General features: G+C 38.5%; 1 protein-coding gene across 1 annotated transcript in view; it reads left to right on the top strand.

The window, feature by feature from the left end:
• LOC137655763 (tRNA (adenine(37)-N6)-methyltransferase) overlaps positions 1 to 27,068 on the top strand; it is a 329,883-nt gene that overhangs the window by 279,886 nt on the left and 22,929 nt on the right. Inside the window, exon 5 of the mRNA XM_068389875.1 lies at positions 2,374 to 2,543. Coding sequence (XP_068245976.1) covers positions 2,374 to 2,543 — 170 coding nt within the window. The remainder of the gene's footprint in view (positions 1 to 2,373; positions 2,544 to 27,068) is intronic.

Here is a 27,068-nt window from a genome sequence, read left to right as displayed (position 1 = left end):
TTCTTTATCTTCAACTATTTGCAGATTTAGTCTCGACTTAATTATATTTTCTATCCAGACTAAGCATGTTGAGCAGAATACCTTTGTGTCTTTATTTTCTATTTTTTGCTGTATTTCAGCACATGTGGGGTGTGTTGGAACATGACAGGCATCACATTTTCTAATCAATTGTTGAGGATTATTAATGGAATACCATATCTTACATGTATTACACCATTTTGGCATTCTTTTTCCCATTGCATCAATCAGCATATTCACCATATTGGACTTCTTATTGTTCTTTGATGGAATGTGTTGATTGATGTAGACTTTCTTTATAAGTCTCTTTATCACTTGGATCTTCTTTGGAATTTCTTCTATTATTTTGCTGATGTTTTCCGCAGATTTGCTCCAGTTTATTGGATCATATTGTTTCAATATGTCTGCGAATATTTTTCCGTCACACTGGTTGACGTTACTAGTGACCTCTGTTATCAGACGGTCGAGCTCCTGTTTCGCCAACTCATGGAATTTATTTTTGCTGAGTCCAGCGATGTCTCTCCAAGCCTTGTCCGTGTTGTACATAGCCATCTTGATTAGATTTTTAGTAATTCACAAGATAACTATTCTATGCCGACATTTTATCCCACTTCTCTGACCTCAAACTAATCACTGACTATTCACGAAAACTTGTAGCTATATTGCACTCGATAGCCTTTTGTTATCCGCGTTAAATCAGGATATTTATAGGGTCGCAAAAGTGTAATCACTCACCGGCACACAGATACAAAACTGAGCAGAGACGGCTGAACTAACTGCTACCGGCAGGGTACCAGCCGGTGACACAATCACCCTAGCAAGCCGGGATGACTGTCAGAATACCGGTGAAAGAATCTTGTGATGGCATGATGTCACTAAAGGACATAGGGGGAAGGGTTAAGGGTCTTATAGTTCATTGATATCAGAGGTGATGGCAGGTATGCCGCCTCCCTCAAACAATGAACTGAGGAAGCATAGCTTCCTGTGCTGACGACATCGTCGACAGCAAGACAAGGGCACCCTGAGTAAGTCACTATCTAAATCAAAGCTGGAGGCAGTAAGAACTTCGTTCTACTCGACGGCGATGAAGAGAGACAGTAGCTGCCGCCTATAACGGCGGCGACACTCAGGGATGGAGAAAGGGTTTAGCCTCTTCTTTTTGAGAGAGAATGAATATCGTAACGTGTCTAAAGATTTTAGAGAATGTAATATCTCATACGAATCGAGAAGGAACGATAGGGTGAGGCTAAACATCGGGAATTACTTTACTAACGAATATATGAGCAAGAGTAGCCTTGCTCTGGTAGGAGCCCCGGCCAAGGTAATCGGTACCACCGGGGTTCCCGCCGCACACGATAAGTAAAGCCACATAATAGAAAGAGGATTAATTTTCATGTATGCAATATCACAGCTTGTATAATTTGCCTAACTAGCTAATGTTATAGCTTAAAACCGGGAAGTTTCGCCCTACTGACTAAATAAAACGCAAATGAAACGGGCAACAGCAGCTGTAAAATGGCTGCTTCCGGTCTCGGCAACGCTCACCCAAACACACTTAAATTATTGGAATTTTACTGTGAAAAGGGAGACTAAAATTATACACAAGAAAGAATTAATACTCAACTTTCTAGATGACGAAGATGCTGGAGATTGCATGATGATATTCCAAAAACTAGTAACAAAACACCGGGCTAACGGGGAGCACAACACGCTTAGCAGGCTTCTAGAAAAGGAATGGCCTCGCGGTAGTATTAGGGAAGGAGGTCCACCGGGTACCTAGAACGGCACCCCTTTCTTTGCCACTGTGCCCCCTCACATCAAAGAGTTAAATCTGTTAGAGGTGAAGGTTGCCATGTGTCGTATCTAGAATACATCCCGATATTATGCGATATCCTTTATTGGATACTCACGCCAGGAGTTAGAATCCTGGAGACCTTCGGTTTAATTCTCTGGGAGTATCACTGTAGAAAATATCTCTTAGAAGGCTACCTAAAGGAACCCTTCCATGAGGACGATATGGCCTGAGCCCAAAAAAGTTCTCAGATGTAGTTGACAGGAACAGAATGGTGTAAAATTTTCATGTCCCAAGTCAAACTTGAACTTGGAATTCAGTAAACAAATATGATACTGAATTATAGTTAATTAAATCAGGGACTCGCTGTTATACATAGTAAGTTACCTTTATAATTTTCAAGGCATCTCCCTATGTATATCTGAGTGATGCTCATGAAAGAGATTAGTAAATGTTTGTTTATGGTAGCATTAGAATTTATTTTTTAAATTGTTGTCTGTAAAGACTGAAGAAAAGAAGCTTTAACATGAGATTCCTTATTCTAAGTGCAATTTTATTTTCAGGATCATATTCATTTTTGACCAAAATGGTGAAGGACCCAAGGGAAGCCATAGCAAGAGTAAAGTTGCTCCCCCAAGGTTGAATGGTGAAAGGATAGGAGTCTTTGCTACTCGATCTCCTCACAGACCTAACCCGTTGGGCCTGACACTTGCTAAACTTGAAAAAGTAGAAGGTATGGACATATGTGATTTTTTGAGTGTATGGTATAATTCTAGCAGAGGTTTAAGATTAATGCACTAATAGTAATACCTGTAGATTGTTGGAATTTATTTTAATTTCAACCTTACTTATATTTAATAAACAAAACAATTATTTAACAACCAAAACAATTTACATTAAAGAGTAGATCCACTAATAAAACTTTGTGACATTGGCGTACATTACCTTTTTCCCTAGACATGCCCAAAGATACATAATAATGTAAAGCACTTATCACAAATGTTGACGTTGACGTATTCCAAAATTGTCATTGTCTTGGAGTTTGAACGTTCAGTTTTGTTCAGAGTTAATTTCCTATGAAGATGCCGGCCTTTCTCCTGAGTAACTCATACTGTAACTGTTCGCCGTGGCTGTGGTAACCTCCGAGGTAATTTACTTCTTACCTTTGACAGGTAAATATTATGCACGCGCGAACTTAAGGCCTATCAGGAAATTACTAGTTCAAGTCATATAATTCATAAGTTTAATTTTATCATTCATTTTACTTATCATTAACGCTAATAGTTACTATACTAAGTAGCATTAAGTTATTTACTTATTAAGAAAAATAGGTAAAGCTTCGAGTCAAGCTAACGACCGAACGGCTATTCCCCACAGTCTGACACAAATATCAATCTTTTCTGATTGAATGAATTAATTTAATGTTAACTGTATTCCTTATAAGGAAACAGTTTTGTTTTCCCGTCTTTATTTTTCAACGTTGTTCGAGAGTTTCGGACAAAGTGAATAAAAATGGAGTTGTTGACAATTTTTTGGTTTTTAACACACTCCCCACAAAGGATTGCAATTATAGAATTGCAATGAATACCTTCATTAACCATACATTATTTATTAAGGTCACCTTAAATCTGACTACTGTGTTAAACAATTATTTCCAACAACGCTAAATAAAAAGTATGGCTAAGTTACTTTAGCACCATCCTCATGTTACTAAAAGTGTAGCATTTTAACTTTAGTCTTCACTTTATTTAAAGTGTAGCATTTTAACTTTAGTCTTCACTTTATTTTAAGTGTGGCATTTAATTTATATATTTACACCAATTTTAACTTAGCTTAGTTTACTATAGGCTATCTCCTAATTTTACTTTTTATTTACATATTTAGTTTTATTTTCTTATTACCTAAAAAGTAATTATTTGCAATGCCCTTAATCCTTGTTTAAAGTTAAAGAATAAAGCATTTAATAAAGTATATCCTCACACTGAAAAAGTTTCGAGTGTGTAGCATTTTAGTCAAAATAAAAACTTAATTAATAGTAATTACAGTAAATGATATACTGAAAAGCAGTATTTACAAATTATCTAAATTTTCCCTTAGCATTCTTTCAAATCTTTCGGTAGCGTTTCTCTTGGGTCTTACAGACCTTTCGCCTTGTTCAACGTGAACAGATCAGGTTTTTTTATACTGTCTCTGGTTGGCCTTTCTCTTATAGCATGTGTCACTGACAGTTCCATAGGATAAAGATTACAAATAGAATGATATTCTATAACCCCATTACCTTGCTTTAGTTTCACTGACCTAATATTATTGTCAAATCCTAATATTAATTCTAATACCTTACTGTTACGAACTCCCTCCCTCTAGGAGGAAGCCATAACGTGTTCTTTTTCAATATTAAACTTACCCGGTGATCATATAGCTGTCAGCTCTGCTGCCCGACAGAAAAACCTACGGACGAAATACGCCAGCGATCGCTATACAGGTGGGGGTGTACATCAACAGCGCCATCTGTCGAGCAGGTACTCAAGTACTCCATGTCAACACAGAACCAATTTTCTCTCTGTCGTGCCACCGGCAAGACCTACTAAATACGCTGTTGTTTTCTGGATTGATTTTCACGTTATTTGGTGAAGTATTCATTTCTGGTTATTAGCTATCGCTGTGCAGAAGTTATCTTCAATACTTCCTTGCATTCTTTTGTTGAATTTTGGATTATTTGTTGACGACTTGGATAGATTTTGAATTCCCCCCTTTGACTAATTCAAGATGTCTGACCCTTCTCAAGTCCCCAAGTACAGGAAGTGTAGCGCTAGGGACTGTTCAAGGCGTCTTCCGAAGGCCTCTATCGATCCGCACACCATTTGTTCCAATTGTAGGGGTAAAGCCTGTCAATTGGAAGATCGATGTGAGGAATGCGTTGGGCTTTCGGAATTCGATTTTCAAGAATTCCTGAAATATGCACGTAGGCTAGAGAAGGATAGAATCAGGAGGAGTTCGTCTCGCTCAGTAGATTTTTCCTCTCCCCATGCCCCACAACCTATTCCTTCCCCTGTAGTGGTTGCACCCGACCCCCCTGCTAGCTCTCATCAACCTTCGATGGCAGATATGATGCGTGCCATCCAGGCTCTAGGTGAGAGAGTCGAGTCATTGGCGAATGACCGCAATCAACTCATGGCTGACGTCAGGGAGTTGAAAGGTAAGAGTGCAGTGGGAAGTGAAGTGAGTGTTAGTGCAGTGAAAAGTGTCAGTGTTACGCATGAGGGTGCGTCTGTTCGTGCCTGTCGTCCTCCCAGTCCGGGACCTCTTGCAAGCTCCCAAGCCCAGGGGAGAAGCAATGTCGTACGACCAAAGGGTTCGACAGGCTTTAATCAGCGGACAGACGTTCCCTCCGTGGTTTCGGACGTATCTTGCCTAGATCGTCCCACCCACAAGAAGACGAGTGAGCCCGTTCATTCCTCGTCTGCGGAAGAGGTTTCTCGCCAGAAACGATGGACCAAGGTCTCACGGCCTCTTAAACGCAAGGTCCCTTCCGAGCAAGTCCAACGGCCCAGGTGTAGCCACTGGGTCAGTTCGGACTAGCTGCAGTCCTCCGACGACTGCACGCCTCCTAAGAGAGGCAAAGTGGTACCGCAACAGGCATTACACGTAACTCCGTCTGTTGCCGCACCAGCTGCTGTAGACCCTAAGTGGTCTTTGCTACAGTCTATGCAGACTCAGTTAGCTTCCTTTATGCAGGAGTATCGTGCGGAGAAGGTTGACGCTGCACCCGTTAGCCTACAACCAACCACGGTTGTGCGCCCAGCAGACGCTGAAGCTGCCTGCTCCCACACTCCAGCTGTGAGAGCTCCACCACCCATGCGCAGTCGACCCCGCCAGACGCATGTTGACGTTCACAGACGCACGGAACCCTCCGTTGACGTTCGTGTGCTACCACAACAACAGGAGGGTGGAGTTCAGTTGCCGTGTTTTGACGCGGTGCGTCAGCCTCCGCAACCCACGGTGGTCTCCGCTATCCGACCACAGTCAGGAGTAGACGCTTTGCGTCCCCACTCAGCTATGGTTGTTGCCAGTTCTCAGACTGACCAACGGTTCCATGACGTTGGGTCCAGTGCAGCCACGCATGCACCCGTGCTGCCGGACTCAGCCGTCCAGCTTTTACCTACTCCTTTGCCGCTTCCTCCTCAACATTCAGACGATGGACTCTCTGATGATGACGAAGCTGCACATCTTGACGACCAACACTCGGACATCGACGAACCCAAGACCACGCCTCCCTCCTTAGACTTTAGGAAAGTGCTTGCGCTGTTCAAGGATTTATATCCGGATCAGTTTGTGTCTGCAGCACCACGCTCGCCTCCCTCTGAGTTCGCTTTAGGCATGCAGTCAGCAGCACCTGCCTTTACGAAGCTCGTACTCGCGCGCTCGTCTAAGAGAGCTTTCAGGGTACTGGGAGAGTGGTTGCAGTCCAAAAAGCAACTTGGGAAGACAACCTTCATGTTTCCCCCGGCCAAGCTTGCTTCCAGATCTAGCGTCTGGTATGCCACGGGAGAAGTTCTCGGCTTGGGAGTTCCTGCCTCTGCCCAGGGCGACTTCTCAAGTCTGGTAGACTCTCCCCGCAGGCTGGCTATGAGACGCTCCAAGATTTGCTGGACTCCTTCGGATATGGACCATCTTATGAAAGGAGTTTTCCGTGCATTCGAAGTCTTTAACTTCTTGGACTGGTGTTTGGGAGCGTTGAGCAGGAAGACCTCACCTTCTGATAAGGAAACTTCCATGCTCATTATGTCCTGCATGGACAAAGCCATACGGGATGGTTCTAGTGAGCTTGCGGCTTCTTTCGTGTCCGGGGTCCTCAAGAAGCGGGATCACCTTTGCTCCTTCTTGTCTGCTGGAGTCACCCCATGTCAAAAGTCGGAACTTTTGTTTGCTCCGCTCTCGAAGTGTCTCTTCCCTGAAGAGTTGATCAAGGAGATTGCCACCTCCTTGATCCAGAAAGACACTCATGACCTGGTGGCGTCATCCGCACGCAAAGCCACCCCTTTGCCATACCGTGCCTAGACCCAGGATGGACACTCCAGCGTCAAGGTTCATTCCGCCCTTTCGTGGCAGAGCCTCCAGCAGAGGAGGTGCTCGTGCCGAAAGACAACGTGGGAGCAAGAAGAAGGGTTCCAAGTCCTCTAGAGGCAGAGTCTGACTGCCACCTTCTTCAGGCAGCAGTGGGAGCCAGGCTCAAGAACTACTGGCAGGCCTGGGAGAACAGGGACGCAGACGCACAGTCTGTGAAGTTACTCAGAGAGGGGTACAGGATTCCATTCTTGCGCAAGCCCCCTCTAGCAACAACTCCCATCGACCTCTCTCCCAGGTACAGAGAGGAGGACAAGAGGCTAGCTTTACAACAAGAGGTGTCTCTCTTACTTCAAAAGGGAGCGGTAGTCATAGTCCGAGACCATCAATCCCCGGGCTTCTACAACCGTCTCTTCTTAGTGGCGAAGAAGACAGGAGGGTGGAGACCGGTGCTAGACGTCAGTGCTCTGAATGTCTTTGTCACAAAGCAGACGTTCACCATGGAGACGACAAAGTCGGTTCTAGCATCGGTCAGGAAGGAAGACTGGATGGTCTCGTTAGATCTAAAGGACGCTTACTTTCACGTCCCCATCCACCCAGATTCCCAACCTTTTCTAAGGTTCGTTTTCGGGAAGGTTGTATACCAGTTCCAAGCCCTGTGCTTTGGCCTAAGCACGGCACCTCTAGTTTTTACCAAACTGATGAGGAATATTGCCAAATTCCTGCATTTAGCAGACATCAGAGCCTCCCTCTATTTGGACGACTGGCTTTTAAGAGCTGCGTCAAGTCGTCGCTGTCTGGAGAATCTCAAGTGGACTCTGGATCTGACCGAGGAATTGGGTCTCCTGGTCAATATGGAAAAGTCCCAACTCGTCCCATCACAAACTATAGTATACCTAGGAATGGAGATTCAGAGTCAAGCTTTTCGGGCTTTTCCGTCGGCCCCCAGAATCAGTCAAGCCCAAGAATGCATCCAGAACATGCTGAAGAAGGACCGATGTTCAGTCAGACAGTGGATGAGTCTGATAGGGACGCTTTCATCACTGGACCAGTTCATCGCGTTTGGGAGACTCCACCTCCGACCCCTTCAATTTCACCTAGCTGTTCACTGGAGAAAGGACAAGACGCTAGAAGCGGTCTCGGTTCCTATTTCCGAGAAGATGAAGTCTTCACTGACTTGGTGGAAGAACAACATTCTCCTCAGGGAGGGTCTGCCACTGGCTGTTCAGATCCCCGACCACCTTCTCTTCTCGGACGCATCGGACACGGGCTGGGGTGCGACATTGGACGGTCGGGAATGCTCGGGCACGTGGAATACGGATCAAAGAACGTTGCACATCAACTGCAAGGAGCTACTGGCAGTTCATCTGGCCTTGAGAAGCTTCAAGTCCCTCCTTCTAGGCAAGGTGGTGGAGGTGAACTCCGACAACACCACAGCCTTGGCGTACATCTCCAAGCAAGGAGGGACTCATTCGATGACCTTGTACGAGATCGCAAGGGACCTCCTCACCTGGTCAAGAGATCGAAACATATCCCTAGTAACGAGGTTCATTCAAGGCGACATGAATGTCATGGCAGACCGCCTCAGCCGGAAGGGTCAAATCATCCCAACAGAGTGGACCCTTCACAAGAATGTATGCAACAGACTATGGGCCTTGTGGGGTCAGCCTACCATAGATCAGCCTACCATAGATCTGTTCGCAACCTCGATGACCAAGAGGCTCCCAATTTATTGCTCACCGATTCCGGACCCAGCAGCAGTTCACATAGATGCCTTTCTTCTGGATTGGTCCCATCTAGACCTTTATGCGTTCCCCCCGTTCAAGATTGTCAACAGAGTACTGCAGAAGTTCGCCTCTCACGAAGGGACAAGGTTGACGTTGGTTGCTCCCCTCTGGCCCGCGAGAGAATGGTTCACCGAGGTACTGCAATGGCTAGTAGACGTTCCCAGAACACTTCCTCTAAGAGTGGACCTTCTGCGTCAGCTGCATGTAAAGAAGGTTCACCCAAGCCTCCACGCTCTTCGTCTGACTGCCTTCAGACTATCGAAAGACTCTCGAGAGCTAGAGGCTTTTCGAAGGAGGCAGCCAGAGCGATTGCTAGAGCAAGGAGGACATCCACTCTCAAAGTCTACCAGTCGAAGTGGGAAGTCTTCCGAAGCTGGTGCAAGTCGAAATCAGTATCCTCAACCAGTACCTCTGTAACTCAGATAGCTGACTTCCTTTTATACCTAAGGAAGGAAAGATCCCTTTCAGCTCCCACGATCAAGGGTTACAGAAGCATGTTGGCAGCAGTCTTCCGTCACAGAGGCTTAGATCTTTCCAACAACAAAGATCTACAGGACCTCCTTAAGTCTTTTGAGACCTCGAAGGAGCGTCGGTTGGCCACACCAGGTTGGAACTTAGACGTGGTACTAAGATTCCTTATGTCAGCAAGGTTCGAACCACTTCAATCAGCCTCTTTTAAAGATCTCACTTTGAAAACTCTTTTCCTCGTCTGTTTAGCAACAGCTAAAAGAGTCAGTGAGATACACGCCTTCAGCAGGAACATTGGATTTACATCTGAAACGGCTACATGTTCCTTACAGCTTGGTTTTTTAGCCAAAAACGAACTTCCTTCTCGTCCTTGGCCCAAATCGTTCGATATTCCAAGCCTTGCTAATTTGGTTGGAAATGAACAAGAAAGAGTACTATGCCCTGTAAGAGCTCTTAAGTACTATTTGAGACGTACTAAGCCATTACGTGGACAGTCAGAAGCTTTATGGTGCGCCATTAAGAAACCTTCTTTACCTATGTCGAAGAATGCAGTTTCTTATTATATCAGACTTTTGAGTCGAGAAGCTCATTCCCATCTGAATGAGGAGGACCATGCTTGGCTGAAGGTAAGGACACATGAAGTTAGAGCTGTCGCAACTTCAGTGGCCTTCAAACAAAACAGATCTCTGCAGAGTGTAATGGATGCAACCTATTGGAGAAGCAAGTCAGTGTTCGCATCATTTTACCTTAAAGATGTCCAGTCTCTTTACGAGAACTGCTACACCCTGGGACCATTCGTAGCAGCGAGTGCAGTAGTGGGTGAGGGCTCAACCACTACATTCCCCTAATCCCATAACCTTTTTAATCTTTCTCTTGAAATGCTTTTTATTGTTGTTTTTTGGGTTGTCCGGAAGGCTAAGAAGCCTTTCGCATCCTGGTTGATTTGGCGGGTGGTCAAATTCTTTCTTGAGAAGCGCCTAGATTAGAGGTTTTGATGAGGTCCTTTAGTATGGGTTGCAACCCTTCATACTTCAGCTCCTAGGAGTCGCTCAGCATCCTATGAGGATTGCGAGGCTCAGTAAGGAAGACGTACTTAAAAAAGGCAGAGTAATTGTTCAAGTCGACTTCCTTACCAGGTACTTATTAATTTTATGTTTGTTATTTTGAATAACTGCTAAAATGAAATACGAAATACTTAGCTCTTATTGTTAACATATATGCTGGTCTCTACCCACCCCCCTGGGTGTGAATCAGCTATATGATCACCGGGTAAGTTTAATATTGAAAAATGTTATTTTCATTAGTAAAATAAATTTTTGAATATACTTACCCGGTGATCATAAATTAAAGGACCCACCCTTCCTCCCCAATAGAGACCCAGTGGGCCGAGGAGAAAATTGGTTCTGTGTTGACATGGAGTACTCGAGTACCTGCTCGACAGATGGCGCTGTTGATGTACACCCCCACCTGTATAGCGATCGCTGGCGTATTTCGTCCGTAGGTTTTTCTGTCGGGCAGCAGAGCTGACAGCTATATGATCACCGGGTAAGTATATTCAAAAATTTATTTTACTAATGAAAATAACATTTTATCTTATTCTCAAATCCAGTGACAAAAACAAATCAGTAGGAGTGAGGAAAACCAGAAAGACACAAAGGCAAAAATTTCACAATATTTATTACAACAATAAAGGTACTAACACTGATGGCTCACAAAAAGTAATAAATTGATTAAGTACAATATGCCATCGATTAACTCAATGAGTCACCTAAAGCTAAAACTAAACCCTACTCATAGTGAGGAAATCAAATCTTTAATGTTAAGGGACCCAAAAGCCTTTACCCACCACGCTAACCTATTTCTAAATAGAAAGGAAAGAAGTGGAAGAACATACAAAAAGAAACAATAATCCTACCTATGACACAATAATCTAAACCTTAATATTAAAGTACACAATCTTATGACACTCATATTAAACCTTCAACAGCTTTGACAATTAAATATACAAATATATTGGTCCTATGACACAGACCGGTACTGATATAGAGGAGTCCATTTACTGCTCATAAATGTGGTCACAGGTAGTCACTCTCATCAGTAGAACTGCCCTTCACAACCGTTGGTGGATATGCACTTTCAGTCTACGGCTCGCCAAAATACAGGGGATGTTCCTCTTACCTGAGAGAAGCCTCCCTACTTGCTCCAACAAGACCACTCTGGTGCTGATACAGTAGAAATATCCATCAAAGATGAAAAAGGCTCTCGAGCCCTGCTCTACATCAAACTTCCAATGTCCAGGTTAAGCCAGTAGATCACTTGGACCACAGTTGCAAGTCTTATTCTCGCACGTAGCTTCACAGGTAAACTTCCTTCCATATTAAGAAGCAGCTCAATGACAGATTGTATATATAATCCACACTTGGCAGATCAGCAGCTCCAGAGTCTTCAACGGCCTTGAACTCGACTGGCGAGAACACTTTAGAAGAGTCACAAGTCACCTCTCCTTACAACACTCCCAGTCACCACAAAGAAAAATAAACAGTTACAAATCTGCCAAGGAAGTAAAAATACTGAGGAAGGCTGCACTTCAAAATGCACTCAATAGATGGTGCCACAAAAACTTGAGCTTTTTCATCCAAAGCAAATTAAATACTACATTTAAACCAAAGCAAATTAAACACTACATTTAATCAAAATATATGTACAGTACTAATGTAAAACCAACAACAAAATACTTAATTTAGCTTTACAAAATTGTAAAGAAAATAAAAATTAAAGCCATCAGTGCAAAAAACAGCAAATAAAAACAAGATTTTACTTTAAAATTTCGTTACTGCCTGACACTTACCCATCATCCAAAATGGTCTGGGCTTATTAACTGCTTTAATTAGGACAATGTCACCAACTTTAATTCTATTTTCCCACTTACTTTGGTACAAATTCCTACTATGTTCTCTCGGGCCTAAGAGATAATTTTCATACCACAATTTCTTAAAATGTTCAATAATTTCTTTCTGCATTTCTACAGTTCTCTCTAAAGAAGGTTAACTAGAATCGTCCAACCAAACATCGCTATCATCTTTTCTCAAAATGAGGGGTGAATTACTATGCAATTTGATAAAGGAATTTGGAGTTATAAACTCTAAATTTTCTGGCCTTGATCTATATGTTAAAGGCCTGGAATTTATCGCTAATTAAATATTAGAAAGGGTAGTTAATAATTCAAAGTAAGTTAATTTAGACCTTCCTATTACAGTACTTTATAAAGACAATTCTTTGATACTCTAATCAATCTCTCCCAAGCAGAACCAACCCATACTGAATATAAAGGTATTTTAGTGTGTTTGACATTACATTTACTTAGTTCAGATTGAAATTCCTGCAACTCCAAAGACCTTTCAAGGATACTTCCACCCTTGAGAAAAGACTTAGCGTTGGCACTGTACAGGTGTTGTGGTATTGTGTACATATTACTAAATCTTTAGAAAGCGAGAAAAAATTTTTTAGTGGACATGTCTGGTAACAATTCAAAGTGCACAGCGCGCACGTTAAGACAAGTAAAAACTAATATGAACATTTTTGTGGTCTTACCACTCAACTCATCCCTAATCCAAAGGTGTCCGGTGAAATCAATACCTACATGCCGAAAAGGCTTGACTAAATTCATGTGGTGTCTAGGCATATCTGTAAGCTAAGGCATTATATTTCCTACATATATTACAACTACTCAGCTCAGTCTTTACTGCTGACCTACCCTTGGGAATCCAAAATCCCTGTTCCCTAAGGTAGTTCAATGTAGTGCCCATTCCTAAATGCTGTACCTTCAAATGACAATGCTTTATTAACAATGAGGTGAACCTATGCTCTTTAGGAAGCAATACTGGATTATGAACATCAAAGTACAAACACTTATATATTCTTCCCCTAGACCTAATTATACCCTTTGAATCTAAAAATAGATTTAAATTGGACACTAGAGGAGGTATATTATTAGTAATATTGGCACTGCCTTGTGAAAAATCCAATTCAACTGAAAAGTATTCTTTCTGTGCAATTTTCACCCAATAATCTAAGGCTTTCTTTTTAGGATCACCACCCTTTAATCTACTACAAAATTTGAACAAGCAACTGGTAATTCTTAACAATTGTTCATAATTTGACATTTTATCTATATTGAGAATACCAGCGTTTACTTTATTTATTTGCATAGTGCATACTGTACTTATTAAATGCCTATAGTAAGGCGATATGCTCAATAAAGGGTAAAGAGGCCACTTGTCAAAATCATTACTCAACCATTCTGGACCTTCTAGCCAATAAGTTGATTTACTTAAATATTTAGTATAGGATAGACCTTTGGTGATCATGTCAGCAGGATTTTCTTCTGTATTTACATAGTGATATAAGACAGGTAGTTTAAATAGCTTAGATATTTCAACTTTAAGACCATCCGCCTCAAGTACTCTATTTCTAACAAATTTAGATTTTATTTTAGTTTCTCTGGTCAATAGAAAATTTAAAACCAATTGAGCATCAACACAAATATTAATGAATTGAAAATTATATTATTGTAGGCTTCTAGTAAGGATGGTAAACATTTAAAAGCTAGAATTACTCCCATTAGTTCTAAAGTGGGGACACTATGCTCATTTCTCTTATTCAGTGGAGCCAATTTAGATTTGGAGAACAAATAAGAACTTTTATCATTTTGATTAACCGCATAGGCCACAAACCCATGGGCCTCCACAGAGCTATCACAAAGTATGTGAAGACCATACGAGTCTAGTTCATCAAGGGACTCTATAGGAAATTTTAAGTTCAGATAACATTTCAAAATCTCTACTACTAATTTTTATGTCCTCACAAATGTCTTAATGTAAATTTTGATCCAAACCAACATCTAATTTCCATATTTTTCTCATTAAAATTTTGCCTCTTATTGTTACAGGAAGGACTATATTCAAAGGATCAAATATTTTAGAAGTTAGTGACAATACTTTCCTTTTTGTGTCTGCTTCTGGGTCTATTTTACAAGGCGCAACACTAAAAGAATCATTATTTACGTTGAATCTATAACCAAATACTTTATCCTCTTCGCAAGAATGTTCAACAAGTCTATTATCAGATGCCATTTCTTCTCCCAACTCTACACAATTGGAGTTTAAGACCTTAAAATAAAGCCCCCTTGTTCCATCCTATCATTAGCTTGCTTATACAAATTTTTCATTTCATCAATGTTATTACCAGTTATAAGAAGATTGTCTACATAAAAGTTATTAGTTAATATTTCTTTACACTTATCAGGATAACTTTCTGCGTGATGTTTCATAACAAAATTTAATATAAAAGGTGAAGAAGTAACCAAAAACTATTGTTTTGTAGCGATAAGATACTAATTTATTTCCCCGTCTCCAAAAGAAACAAAATCTATTTTTATCCACTTCTTTTTTTTAATTTAATAATCAAAACATTACATATCTATTAGTTCTAAAGTAAAAGAGCAATTTCAGTATTGAGCCCATCAAATCTATCCCAGGATAAGCTTCTTCATTTAGTGAAGGCAATTCCCTGTAAGTTTTTAAAGAACAGTTAAATACTGGCCTGATTTTTGTGGTAACTTGCTCTTCTAATTTTATAACTGGTTTATGTGGAATCCATACATACTTATGACAGTCAGAAGGACTTACTATAATTTCCTCGATTATACCATCCTCGAGTTGTTTATCAAAAACTTCCTGGTACTTGTCAATGAGACCCTTTTTACCAAGATACTCTACTGTTCGGTCTAATACCTTAAGTGAAACAAAATGATTAGATGGGACACTGTCTATTTTATCAGTATACCAGGGCAATTCTACATGATTAAATCCATTATTGTTAGAATATCTGACTCACATCAAATAAAGGGTAAAGTCTTTATTATTCAACTTACCTGTACTAGAATAGAGTTGCTATAACTTGATACTTGTTCGAACTAAATTGTTCACTCTTTAAAGGAAGGAACACACGTTCCAGGGAAGCGGCCAACAGTGATCGTGTAACGACTTGAGCTCAACTGACTCTTCCAGTCTGATTCAACTTGAGAACAACTCCCGTTTTCTTTCCTTTGTTCGAATACTCTCGAACAATGGTTGAAAAATAAAGACGGGAAATCAAAACTGTTTCCTTATAGGGAATACATTTAACATTTAATTAATTAATTCAATTAGAATACAAAAAGGGGAAATTTAAACATTTACATTTAAATATTAACAAATGGCAATCATTCAGTTTACTTTCCATCCAAGACCGAACACCAAAACAAAACAGAAAGTAAGAACGACCTAACTAGTCAATTCGACTATTTCCCATGAATGCAATTACCATTCTCCAATCAACCATTTCTACATCTTCCCCAAACAACAAAAAGAAAAGTGGTTACACAAAGAACCATTTTGACAGATTAGCTCGACAACAAAAGAACATTTACAAAAAAAAAAAAAAAAAAAAGCATCATTTACAATCTACCCTCCCGAGCTAAGTTTCTTATCAAGTTTCTGGAGGCAAGAGCAGTACTGCGGGTAGGCCTGGTAGATACTTCATCCGGCGAACCTGTTCCAGTGTCAGGTATTTCATCTGTCTCAAAATTACCAACATTGTCCTCTTGTTCAATTTGAACATATAACCTAGGATCATTAAGCTCAGAATATAATTCTAAAAGTATTAAAAAACTAACATTAATTACGCTTTCAGTTTTATCAGGCTTAACAATACGAACAGTACGTACAACCCCTTCGTCGTCACTAAATGTTTCAACAATTCTAACTAAAGGCCAATAAGTTCTAGATTTGGAAGGTAATTTAAAGAGAGCAATTTCCCCCTTTTCCCACTTTCTTGGAGGCTGAAAAGAAGATCTGTCCTTTTCTTTCAAACTTAATAGATATTCAGAAAGCCACCTTTCCTTAAAGCTTTCGTAAAGTCCATCCCTAGTTTCCAAAGTACGAACAAGGAGAGAAGAAGACTCATCCTCCTCACCATACTCCCACTCAGGAACTTGTTCAGAATCACCAAACATTAAAGAAGGAATAAATCTGCCAACCAAGAAATGATAAGGAGAAATTATATCCAACTCATTCTCACAAGATCTATAAGTTAAAGGCCTATTATTCAAAATTTTCTGAATGTCAGAGAGGAAAGTGACAAATTCAGAGAATGAAGGAGTATATCTACCAAGAGTTTTAAAAAAGGCAATGCTTCGCTGTTTTAATTGATCTTTCCCAGACAGCACCATACCATGCTGCGTACACAGGGATAGTCTTATGTGAAATTGAAGCGCCCCTAAACTTCTCCTCAAACTCAGAAGAAGTAAGTAATTGTTCAATTATATTACCAGCCTGCACAAAGGATTTGGCATTGTCAGAATAAACAGCGACCGGAACACCAAACCTATTAGAAAACCTAATGAAAGCCAATATAAATTCTGAGGTTGACATAGACTGGACAACTTCCAAATGTATAGCTCTTGTATTAAAACAAGTGAAAATAAGAATGTGCGCCTTAAATTTTTCTCCATTTTTCTCCTTCAACCATAAGTGGCCTGTTTAATCTACACCAGTATGAGCAAAAGGCACACTCAAATTAACCCTGGAGGAAGGAAGCGAAGAAGGAGAAGGGTACTTCACTGTGCTAGCATTATAACGCTTGCATACAATACAATCCTTCAGGACAGACAAAACTGCTTGCCTGGCCTTTACAATCCACAAACCATGCATGCGCAAAAAACTAAGAGTGGATTGCAAACCCATATGTATAGACTTACAATGGGCATAATAAATGAGCAACCTAGTCAAATGATGCTTTTTGTCAACAAGAAAAGGATTAACAATATCAAATTTTAAAGTAATATTTTTGTCAATCCGACCTTTAGTTCGCATTATACCATTATCATCCAAAAACAAATTGAACTGCCTAACTAAGGGTGGAACTTCCACTGAAGAATCTCTACTCTTCAGATAAGATAATTCAAGAGGAAAATCTTCCCCTTGCATCAACCTTAGAAGGTAATTAGAAGCTACCTCAACAGGGTCAGCTTGAATTTTCCTAAACTTATGTACAACAGTAAATACCTTAGAAACTACACTTATAAGTCTAGAAAAACTAGAAAAATTGCTAATATTTACAAGAGGTTCCTTTTTAGGGAACATTACAGGAGAAATTAAGTCACCCTTCACATTATCAGGAATACAACCCAAAAGACCCTTAGGCCACTCGTCAGGAGAATTCAACCAAGAAGGCCCTTTGATCCAAAGACTGAAATTTTCAAGAAAGTGCTTACTAGTTCAAGGTTTTGTTAGTAAATCAGCCTGATTGCTAGATGAAGGAATATAAGCTAATGAAACTCTACAAAATCTATCAGAAATCCTATCTAACAGATTAGAAATTTCCTTCAACCTATTATTTACAAATGTGTTTCTCTTAGGAACCCTATTAGTTAGAATCCAGCTAAGAACTACTTGGCTATCTATAAAAAGAGTTATGCTTTCAATTTTAGCACAATTTAATAGATTACTTTCAAAATTAGTGTCAAAACACTTCAAAGCTAATTGAGCAGCCAAAAGTTCTAAAGTAGGGAGAGTCTTCTCCTTAATAGGGCTAACCTTAGTCTTAGCAAATATCAGGAACTATGATCACCTTGCACAGCATACATAGCACAACCATAAGCTTCCTTAGAAGCATCGGCAAACAAAAACAACTTGACAGGAGCATCAGTTTTATAAGTTTGTCTAGAAAAAGAAGCCTGACTAACTTCACTGTAAGAATTACAAAATTTACTCCATAGTTTAGAAATTTCAGCACTTTCTGTTTCATCCCAGTTCGTAGCTTGCTGGCACAACTTACGAATAATAAGCTTGCCCTGCAGCATTATAGGAGCAAATATACCAATAGGATCAAAGACAGATGACAAAGCTGACAAAATCTGACGCTTTGAGGAAGCACCCTTGTTCAATTGCTTAACCTTTATTTGTAAGGTATCTTGGTCAGAGTCATAAATATATCCTAAAATCTTCATTTCAGAAGAAGCTACCTTTTCATCTTCATCAAGAATAGATAACAAAGCAGGTATGTTAGAACCCCACTCCCATAAAGGCAACCCCCCTGAATTCATAATTTTCTTAATAGAATTGATAATAAATGGCATCTGGGCTCCCTGATTAGAAGAGAGCACTAAGTTATCCATATAAAATTTGTCTCTAATCAGAGAAGCTACTTCATTCCCTCTATAGCTAGACAAATGATGTTGAATAATATAATTCAATATAAAGGGAGAACTTACAAATCGAAAAATTATGGTATTATATCTATAAGCAACAAACTTCCCATTTATCTTTTTAAAGAAACAAAATCTATTGCGATCAGAATCTAAAGATAACGCAACTTAGAGAAAAGCCTTCACTATATCAGCTACAACTAAATAATCATTATTCCTGAAATACAAAACCAAAGACAACAAGTTGTTCATCAAATCAATACCAGGGAAAACGGCTTCATTTAATGAAGGAGCTTTTCCCACCTTTAAACTACAATTAAATACAGGACGGATTTTAGTGGTGGCATTTTCATCATTTCTGATGACAGGACGATGAAGAATGAATACTTGACCTGCGGCTCTATTTTTAACAGGCCCAATAATGCCAAGCTCCTCCTGTCTATCAAAAACTTCCTCATATTTAGAGGATATATTCTGATCTTCTAATTTAGAATAAATCTGTTCAGCAACTGCCAAAGAAATCTTTAAATTGTTTGGGACTTTTTCAATTAAATCCTTATTCCATGGTAACTGAACGTGATAATGTCCTTCATGAAAAGAAATTGATTTAGCAAATTCAGCAACTTGTTGGTCTTCATAAGGAAGGGAATTTTCATCTTTGATCCCAATCGATTCTAAGTTGTAGAAATTGTCGAGTCCATACTTGACACAAGATACAGGACAGATATCATTCAATGGATCGAACTTATAGCCTACTGGATTAACTGCAAAATTTACTAATAGCCCCTGTTTTCCAAGTTGCTTAGGAGGAACAAATTCCAGAAGCCTATTCTTATCAGGCTTAAAATTCTGTTTAATCTCCAAATTAAGGGAAGAAATATAAAAAACTCTAGATTCTCTGTTACATTCAGGTACATATTTAATTTCCTTATTAGGAATAAACCTAACAGATTTAGCTTTACCATTACCTCTTGGTCTATTTTCCAAAACTTTGTTACTATCAATTTTAGGACAAGACTCTACCTCTCTTACTGGTTTTACAAGGTTCATAGGAATCAATTCTCTTATAAAAAAGCTTCCTTTGTGAAGGATGAACAAAATTGACTACTATATCAAATGGAATAACCCCATTGGCCAACTTAATTACTCTAACCTTAATATTAAACAACTCTACAGAGTCTAAATCTAACTGACTAAATTCCTGAAGGATATCATTCCTTAGGATACCTAATATATTTACAATTTCAGAATTCCTCCCCGGGTAATTATTACATACAGAATAACCAGCAGATTCCATATTTTTAACTACAGAAGGCAACATAGGAATTTGTATGGAAAGATTAAAGTTTTCCAATGCAAAAAAGAGACTAGTCTTTTTCCCACAAGGCATTGTTAAATCAGCAACCAAGTGAAATCCATCACTAACTCTAGCTGGCAACCCAAAAGAAGAAACTAACCTAGATGAAGGAGCACCACAATAATCTCCTAATTTGCTATCAACAATTTGTTTATTAATAACACTAAACTGGGCTCCGGTGTCTAATAGAAAACAACATTTAAAAGATTTCCTACCCCTACCAACTTTGAGGGTAATAAAGGGAACAAATATTTCAGACCCTGATTGACAACTTAATAATTTTTTACCAAGATCCTTACTAGCATGAGGGAAACATTGCTCCATGATGTTCAGATTTATAGCAAGAAAAACATTTATAAGGTAACAATGATTTATTTCCCGGACATTCTGAGACCCCATGCCTATCACTCAAGCATTTAATGCATAAAGTTAGTTCTTCAGCTCTATTCTTCCTAGATTACAAAGTATCAAACCTAGTACATCTAGAAGAGTTATGACCAATTTCTTTACAAAATTACATCTAGCAGAAGATAAAGGTTTACTGGTAAATTGAACTTTATTAGAGTCATTACTAGCAGTAGATCTATTACAGTACTAAACTTTGATTGTTGGAAATTATGGTCTTTACCTTCAAATTTAACTTCTTTACCTTCATATTTAACTTTAGGTTTTGCACCAGAATTTTCATTATGACCTAAACTAAGGCGTGCAATAATACTCTGATAATTATCTAACAACTGGTTAAAATTAGGATAAGAAGATCCTGTAGTTCTAGAGAGTTCTATCAAAAAATTTCTAGGAAGTTTCCTATTTACAATTTTGCTAGTTAGCAATAGAGCAGCCGAATCAACTTCAATCAGATCTATACCAAGTCCCTTCAAGTCAATCAATTTATTATTCAAAGGTCTAACCAAAGATTCTACTTCACTAAGGGATTTTAATTCAGAAGTGTTCAAAACTTCACCTATTACTTGATCAATTATGTTGTCTTGATCCAGAAAATTAAGATCTAATTGCTTAAAAGCTAAATCAAAACCCTCATCATCTACTGTAATGTTTTCTACTACACTTAAAGCTTCACCTAACAAATAACCCATTAATTTAATAAACTTTTGAGCATCAGTTAGGTTAGGCATACCAGCCAAAGCATTATTAAAAGCCTTCTTAAAGTTAAAATAAGCAAATGGATTAGCTGCATTGTTTTCAAACTTCTGAATTTGAATAGATGAGAGAGGCAACTTTACAATTTTACTAGAACTATTTTGAGGAGTATTCTTACCTCCAAACAAATTATCAAATTTTACTCTAAATTCAGACAGAGTTTTCTGTATTTCATAATGATAATCTCTTGCTGCTTGCATAATACTATCTAGTTCATCTTCAGCAGCAATTTCACAAATGCTTGCATCAAAATTCTCAACTATTACTAAATTAGCATCAGTTTTGTGAATGAATTCTTGCAACAAATGACCATTAATTTGATCGTCCTTTAAAGAGTCAATCTTCTTAACATCAAGAGTTTTATTAAACCCTTAACATAGGCCCTCTTTTTAATTAACTTTTTCATTTCAGCCTCATCCATCTTGAACAATGCTTCTAACCAATACTAAATTACCCAAGGAAAAATTAAAACTTAACTTAATCAAGTCAATGCAAAGCAAGTTATCATCAGTTACTTCCTAATGAAAATACAGCATATGCTAATAGCAAAACTAGGCTAATCAACAGGTTATATAAATGAAAAGGCTACTTAACTTAACCTAAGCTTAAATTAATACAGTATAAAATAAGACCTATACTGCTTCTTTCCTTATAAGGAATAACAGCAGTACAGGTAAACAAAAAATCCTGACATTACAAAAATCAAATGAGCCTAGAGAGGACAAAAAAAGTAAATACTTGACACTAGAACAGCCAAACTAACTTTAATTATAGGACTTTACTTAAACTAAAAATCAGCCATTCTCTGCGCCAACTTCAGATTTCCATCGTAATTGAGATGAACTCCATCCCTGGCATAAAGGCGTGGGTCAGAGAATCCACTAACCCCTTTCATAATGAACAGACTATGCTTTCCCTTCCTTTTATTCAACCACTTGTTGAATTTATTTGACTTTGCTTTAAAGTCCTGCTGCAACGCGTCAAAACTTTCCAAGTGATTGAAATAAAACCTATCCTCTATTTGCGCAAAAATTAATTTCGCATCAGGACAAAATTTCCTTAACAATTCCGCAAAGGCCTCACAACTGCGCTCTACCTGCCATACCTCCGCAGTACTAGGGATAGCGTCCAGATCGTTGCTACCCAAGAACACAAAAATTCGATCAGGCCTAGACCTCCCAGGACAAACAAAATATCGCTCCACTTCAATTTTAATGCTTTCAAAGGTTGCGCCCCCCTTATGAATGTAACAAAACCCGTCACATTCTTTCAGGCGTAGTTCTGACAACCCCCTAACCCAGCTATGTCCAATGACCAGAGTCATAGCCGAAGACAACCAACAGGACGAAAAGCAAACTGAAGTCTTACGGTATAAATAAATGATAATTTAGTTCGAAAATGTTAGAATATTATCTAACTCACATCAAATAAAGGGTAAAGTCTTTATTATTCAACTTACCTGCACTAGAATATAGTTGCTATAACTTGATACTTGTTCGAACTAAATTGTTCACTCTTTAAAGGAAGGAACACACGTTCTAGGGAAGCGGCCGACAGTGATCGTGTAACGACTTGAGCTCAACTGACTCTTCCAGTCTGATTCAACTTGAGAACAACTCCCGTTTTCTTTCCTTTGTTTGAATACTCTCGAACAATGGTTGAAAAATAAAGGCGGGAAATCAAAACTGTTTCCTTATAATTAATTAATTCAATTAGAATACAAAAAGGGGACAGTTAAACATTTACATTTAAATATTAACCAATGGCAATCATTCAGTTCACTTTCCGTCCAAGACCGAACACCAAAACAAAACAGAAAGTAAGAACGACCTAACTAGTCAATTCGACTATTTCCTATGAATGCAATTACTTTTCTCCAATCAACTATTTCTACATTATCAAAAGAGATCCCCTCTCTAAATCTGTCAATTTGTTCCTTATCAAAGGAGACCAATTCTTTTTCACACTTTTTTATTCCTAAGGATTCAAGACTAAAAAGGTGTTCAAGTCCTTTGTCTACCTCACTGTCCTCTAATATATGCTCTAATGGATTGAAATAAGATTTTAGAGGATCCATTACTAAATGTACCACGCTTTTTGTTTTAACATTCAGTGTTTTCTTATTAACTATGGAGTCCATAACAGCTCTACTTTCTGCCTCATCCAAAAAGTTTAACACATTACCAACTGGAGCTACTCTATTATTTACGACTAAACAAGCTCCACCCAACATTTTAGTCCAAGTTACCGAAGGTAAAAACTGAATGATATCTATTCCTATTAACATGTCAACCTTCATACTTTCATGGTTTCTGTGGTCACAAAAAGTCTCATCCAATAAAGCAATATTATTTTCTTTAAATTTATTTATTATTTGATTCATGCCGGGCACTTCAAAGATTATATTAAGCGATTTGTCAACTAATAAAGGTATGAATATTAAATTATTGTTTATATTTATTCCAGTGGACATTTTCTTGAAGCCTCTTGCCCTGTATATGTGCTTGCATCACATTCCAAAGCATACAACGCCTCTACATCCTGACAAAGATCTTTAGCGGCAGATTCGGAAATATATGACCGCTGACTGCCAGTTTCAAACAGACATCTGACTTTCCAAGCCTTTTTGCCATTTCTTAAATACCAAGTCATAGTAGGTAAAATGTGAGACGTATCAAAACTTCTTTGAGCAAAACATAAGCTTACGTTAGTTTTAGTAGTTAGTTCGGCTTTATTCAAAAAGGGCACAAAGGAGTTATGTGTTCCCTCTTTCTACACAACAGACATTCAAACCTTAACTTATTTTGTTCCCCGTAACATTCATTGTCTTCGTGCCCTAAACCAGCGCATCTAGTGCATAGTGAAAGTTCCCTCAGTCTGGCCAATTTATCATTATAATGATTAAAGTTAACACATTTTCCCAAAGTATGGTCTTCAGCTGCACATAATTTACAAATTAATTTAGTTACTTTATTTGCAAATTTAAAATTTAGAATCGTACTTACACCTACCTTATTTTCTTTAGGTTTAAATGAACTGCTAGGACTAGGTTTACTAGAGGTTTTAGTGAAGGTCTTTTTCTTATTGAAAACAGTTTTAGATAAAGTTTTGATAATTTCATTATAATTAGGAAGAATGTCAGATATATTAGGATAATTGGCATCTAATTTGTGAACTAACTCTCTCTTTACTGGTATGGGGAGTTTATTAAATACTATATGACTCACAAATTTATGCCCAGAGGACCCCACTTCCAATAAATCAATATTATGTGCTTTCAATTCATACAGATAGGATTTGATTTCGTTGAGGTAAACTTTCACCGACGAGAATTCTTGATCATATTCAGCAATTGGAGCAGCACTCAAAATGTTCTTAAAAGTCTCGTCAATAATATAATTTACGTCATGGAATTCTTCTTTTAACATTTCAATGGCCAAGTGGTAGTTACGGTCAGAAATAGTCAAATGCTTAACTACCTTCAAGGCATAGCCCCTAAGGTATCCATGTAATTATAAATATATTTGTTTGGCAGAATCGGACAGATTTTTTCTGGACCAATGACATTATTAAATTAATTAAGAAATGAATTGAAAGCAAATTTATCTTTCTCCTCACCACTAAAGATTCCTCATTCTAAAGGAGGGGGTTTCCCATCAGACATATTCATTCTAGACATCATTTCTAAAACTTTATCGGCAGATAGGTTGCCAGAAGCCCCACTTGACTCACTTATGTATTGTTCATATTGGTCGAGCTCTATACTAACCTGAATGCTATATTCTGCCTGACTATCTAACTCATTATAATATTGTTCATTACTGTTCATTATTTCGTGTGTCTCCAAAACATTATTAATATTTTCATCAAAGTGTTCAACCTGCTCGATCTCTTTTTCGATTACAGTTATTTGAGTTTTACAAAAGGAAGAAGTTAATCTATTATTACCATGAAGCTCCGCTAGCTTCTTTAAGTAAATAGTTATCTTCCGTTTGTGGATTCCCCGCATTCTCCTCAAGGATGATATAATATTCATAGGGTCAACAAACTCTTCCTCTTTATCAGATATGATTACTTATATAATTATAATTAATGGATTTATTACCAATAGCCTGCAAATATTTAAAAGATAACAGCCCACCTAAAGTTATCGATGCTTACGGGTTACCGAGTACATTATATATGAACATGAAATAGATTATAATACATAATATATGTTACTAATTACGTCGCACTTGAGTTCCATATTGGTTACCATTCGAAATACCGAGCGACAGTTAGCCAGTTAGCCGTTTCTAAAAGTTCACTTATTACACCGAACGATAAACACATCGAATTCACCTCCGAAATATTATATGGAATACATGACAATTTTGGAATTATGTTGGAATTTATTTTAATTTCAACCTAACTTATATTTAATAAACAAAACAATTATTTAACAACCAAAACATTTTATATTAAAGAGTAGATTCACTAATAAAACTTTGTGACATTGCCGTACATTACTTTTTTCCCTTGACATGCCCAAAGATACATAATAATGTAAAGCACTTATCACAAATGTTGACGTTGACGTGTTCCAAAATTGTCGTTGTCTTAGAGTTTGAACATTCAGCTTTGTTCAGAGTTAATTTCCTATGAAGATGCCAGCCTTTCTACTGAGTAACTCTTACTGTAACTTCGCCGTGGCTGTGGTAACCTCCGAGGTAATTTACTTCTTACCTTTGACAGGTACATATTACCCACGCGTGAACTTAAGGCCTATTAGGCAATTACTAGTTTAAGTCATTTAATTCATAAGTTTAATTTTATTATTCATTTTACTTATCATTAATGCTAATAGTTACTATACTAAGTAGCATTAAGTTATTTACTTTTAATTTATTAAGAAAAATAGATAAAGCTTCGAGTCAAGCTAACGACCGGACGGCTATTCCCCACAGTCGGACACAAATATCAATCCTTTCTGATTGAATTATTTAATTTAATTTCTAAAAAATAACTACCCAAGGAAGATTGGTCCTGAAATGAGTTGGGCAAACGTCATTACACTGCGCAAGAACACAACCTGTGTAAACCTTTTCGGGGTGTCTCTTTTCTACAAAAGCCGCCATTTTATGATAAGCTAGAGGCTCCTTAATTTCTGCCGTTTTAAGTAGGGATTGGATTACACCAGGGGTCGTCATTAAGCCCCTACTTGTTTAATATAGTAATGGCTATAATTACTGAAAGAGTGAGGGAACAGTGAACATGGACTATGCTGTTTGCAGATTATATAGTTCTGTGTTATGAAACTATGATTGGAGGAGAAGCTGGAGAGATGGAGCAAGGAATTGGAGAGCAGAGGGCTAAAGATCAGCAGAACAAAAAGAGAGTATATGTGTTGCAACCTGCACAACCAATGGAATGACATATTTGCTGGGGGAAATAGTAAAGAGGAAAGAAAAATTCAAGTACCTAGGGTCATATGTGGAGGAAACAGCAGAGCTCCAAATGGAAGTGAACTGTAGAATTCAAGTTGTATGAAATTATTGGAAAAGAGTGTCGGGAGTGTTGTGTGATCAAAGGATAAACTTGAAGTTAAAGGGAAAGGTACATAAAACTGTAGTGAGACCTGCCATGACATATGGTGCAGAGACCTGGCCCATGAAAATGATCTATGAGAAGAAAATGGGTTTTGCAGATGGCTGGGATCACGAGACTGGATAAGGTTAGGAATGACTTGGTAAGGAGAACAACAAAGGTTACAGAGCTTTCAAAGAAAATCCAAGAAAAGATACTCCTGGTTTGGGCACATAATGAGGAGAGACCAGGAGTATGTTGGGAAGAGGTTGTTGGAGATGGTTGTTCCAGGTAGGAGGAGGAGGGGCAGACCAAAGAGAAGGTGGATGGCATGTGTAACAGCAGATATGGAGGAGAAAGATCTCACAATGGAGGACAGCGGAGATAGAAGAACTTGGAAACGGCTCTGTAGAAATAGCGACCCTGCATAGCGGGAAAAGCTTTAGTCGAAGAAGAAGAAGCAATTGTCTAGTGAAAATTTCATTTATGTTTCTGTCCCAAGTTAATCCAAACAATTTGTTATTGTTAGGAGTAGTTACCTCTGCATCCTGATCAATTTGTACTTGCAAAGCATTTTCATTTGTAACAACCTGCTGAATATCAAACTTA

This window comes from Palaemon carinicauda, chromosome 16, assembly GCF_036898095.1.
Source record: "Palaemon carinicauda isolate YSFRI2023 chromosome 16, ASM3689809v2, whole genome shotgun sequence".
In the NCBI taxonomy this organism is placed as follows: Eukaryota; Metazoa; Arthropoda; class Malacostraca; order Decapoda; family Palaemonidae; genus Palaemon; species Palaemon carinicauda.
This window is presented reverse-complemented; position numbering and strand designations above follow the sequence as displayed.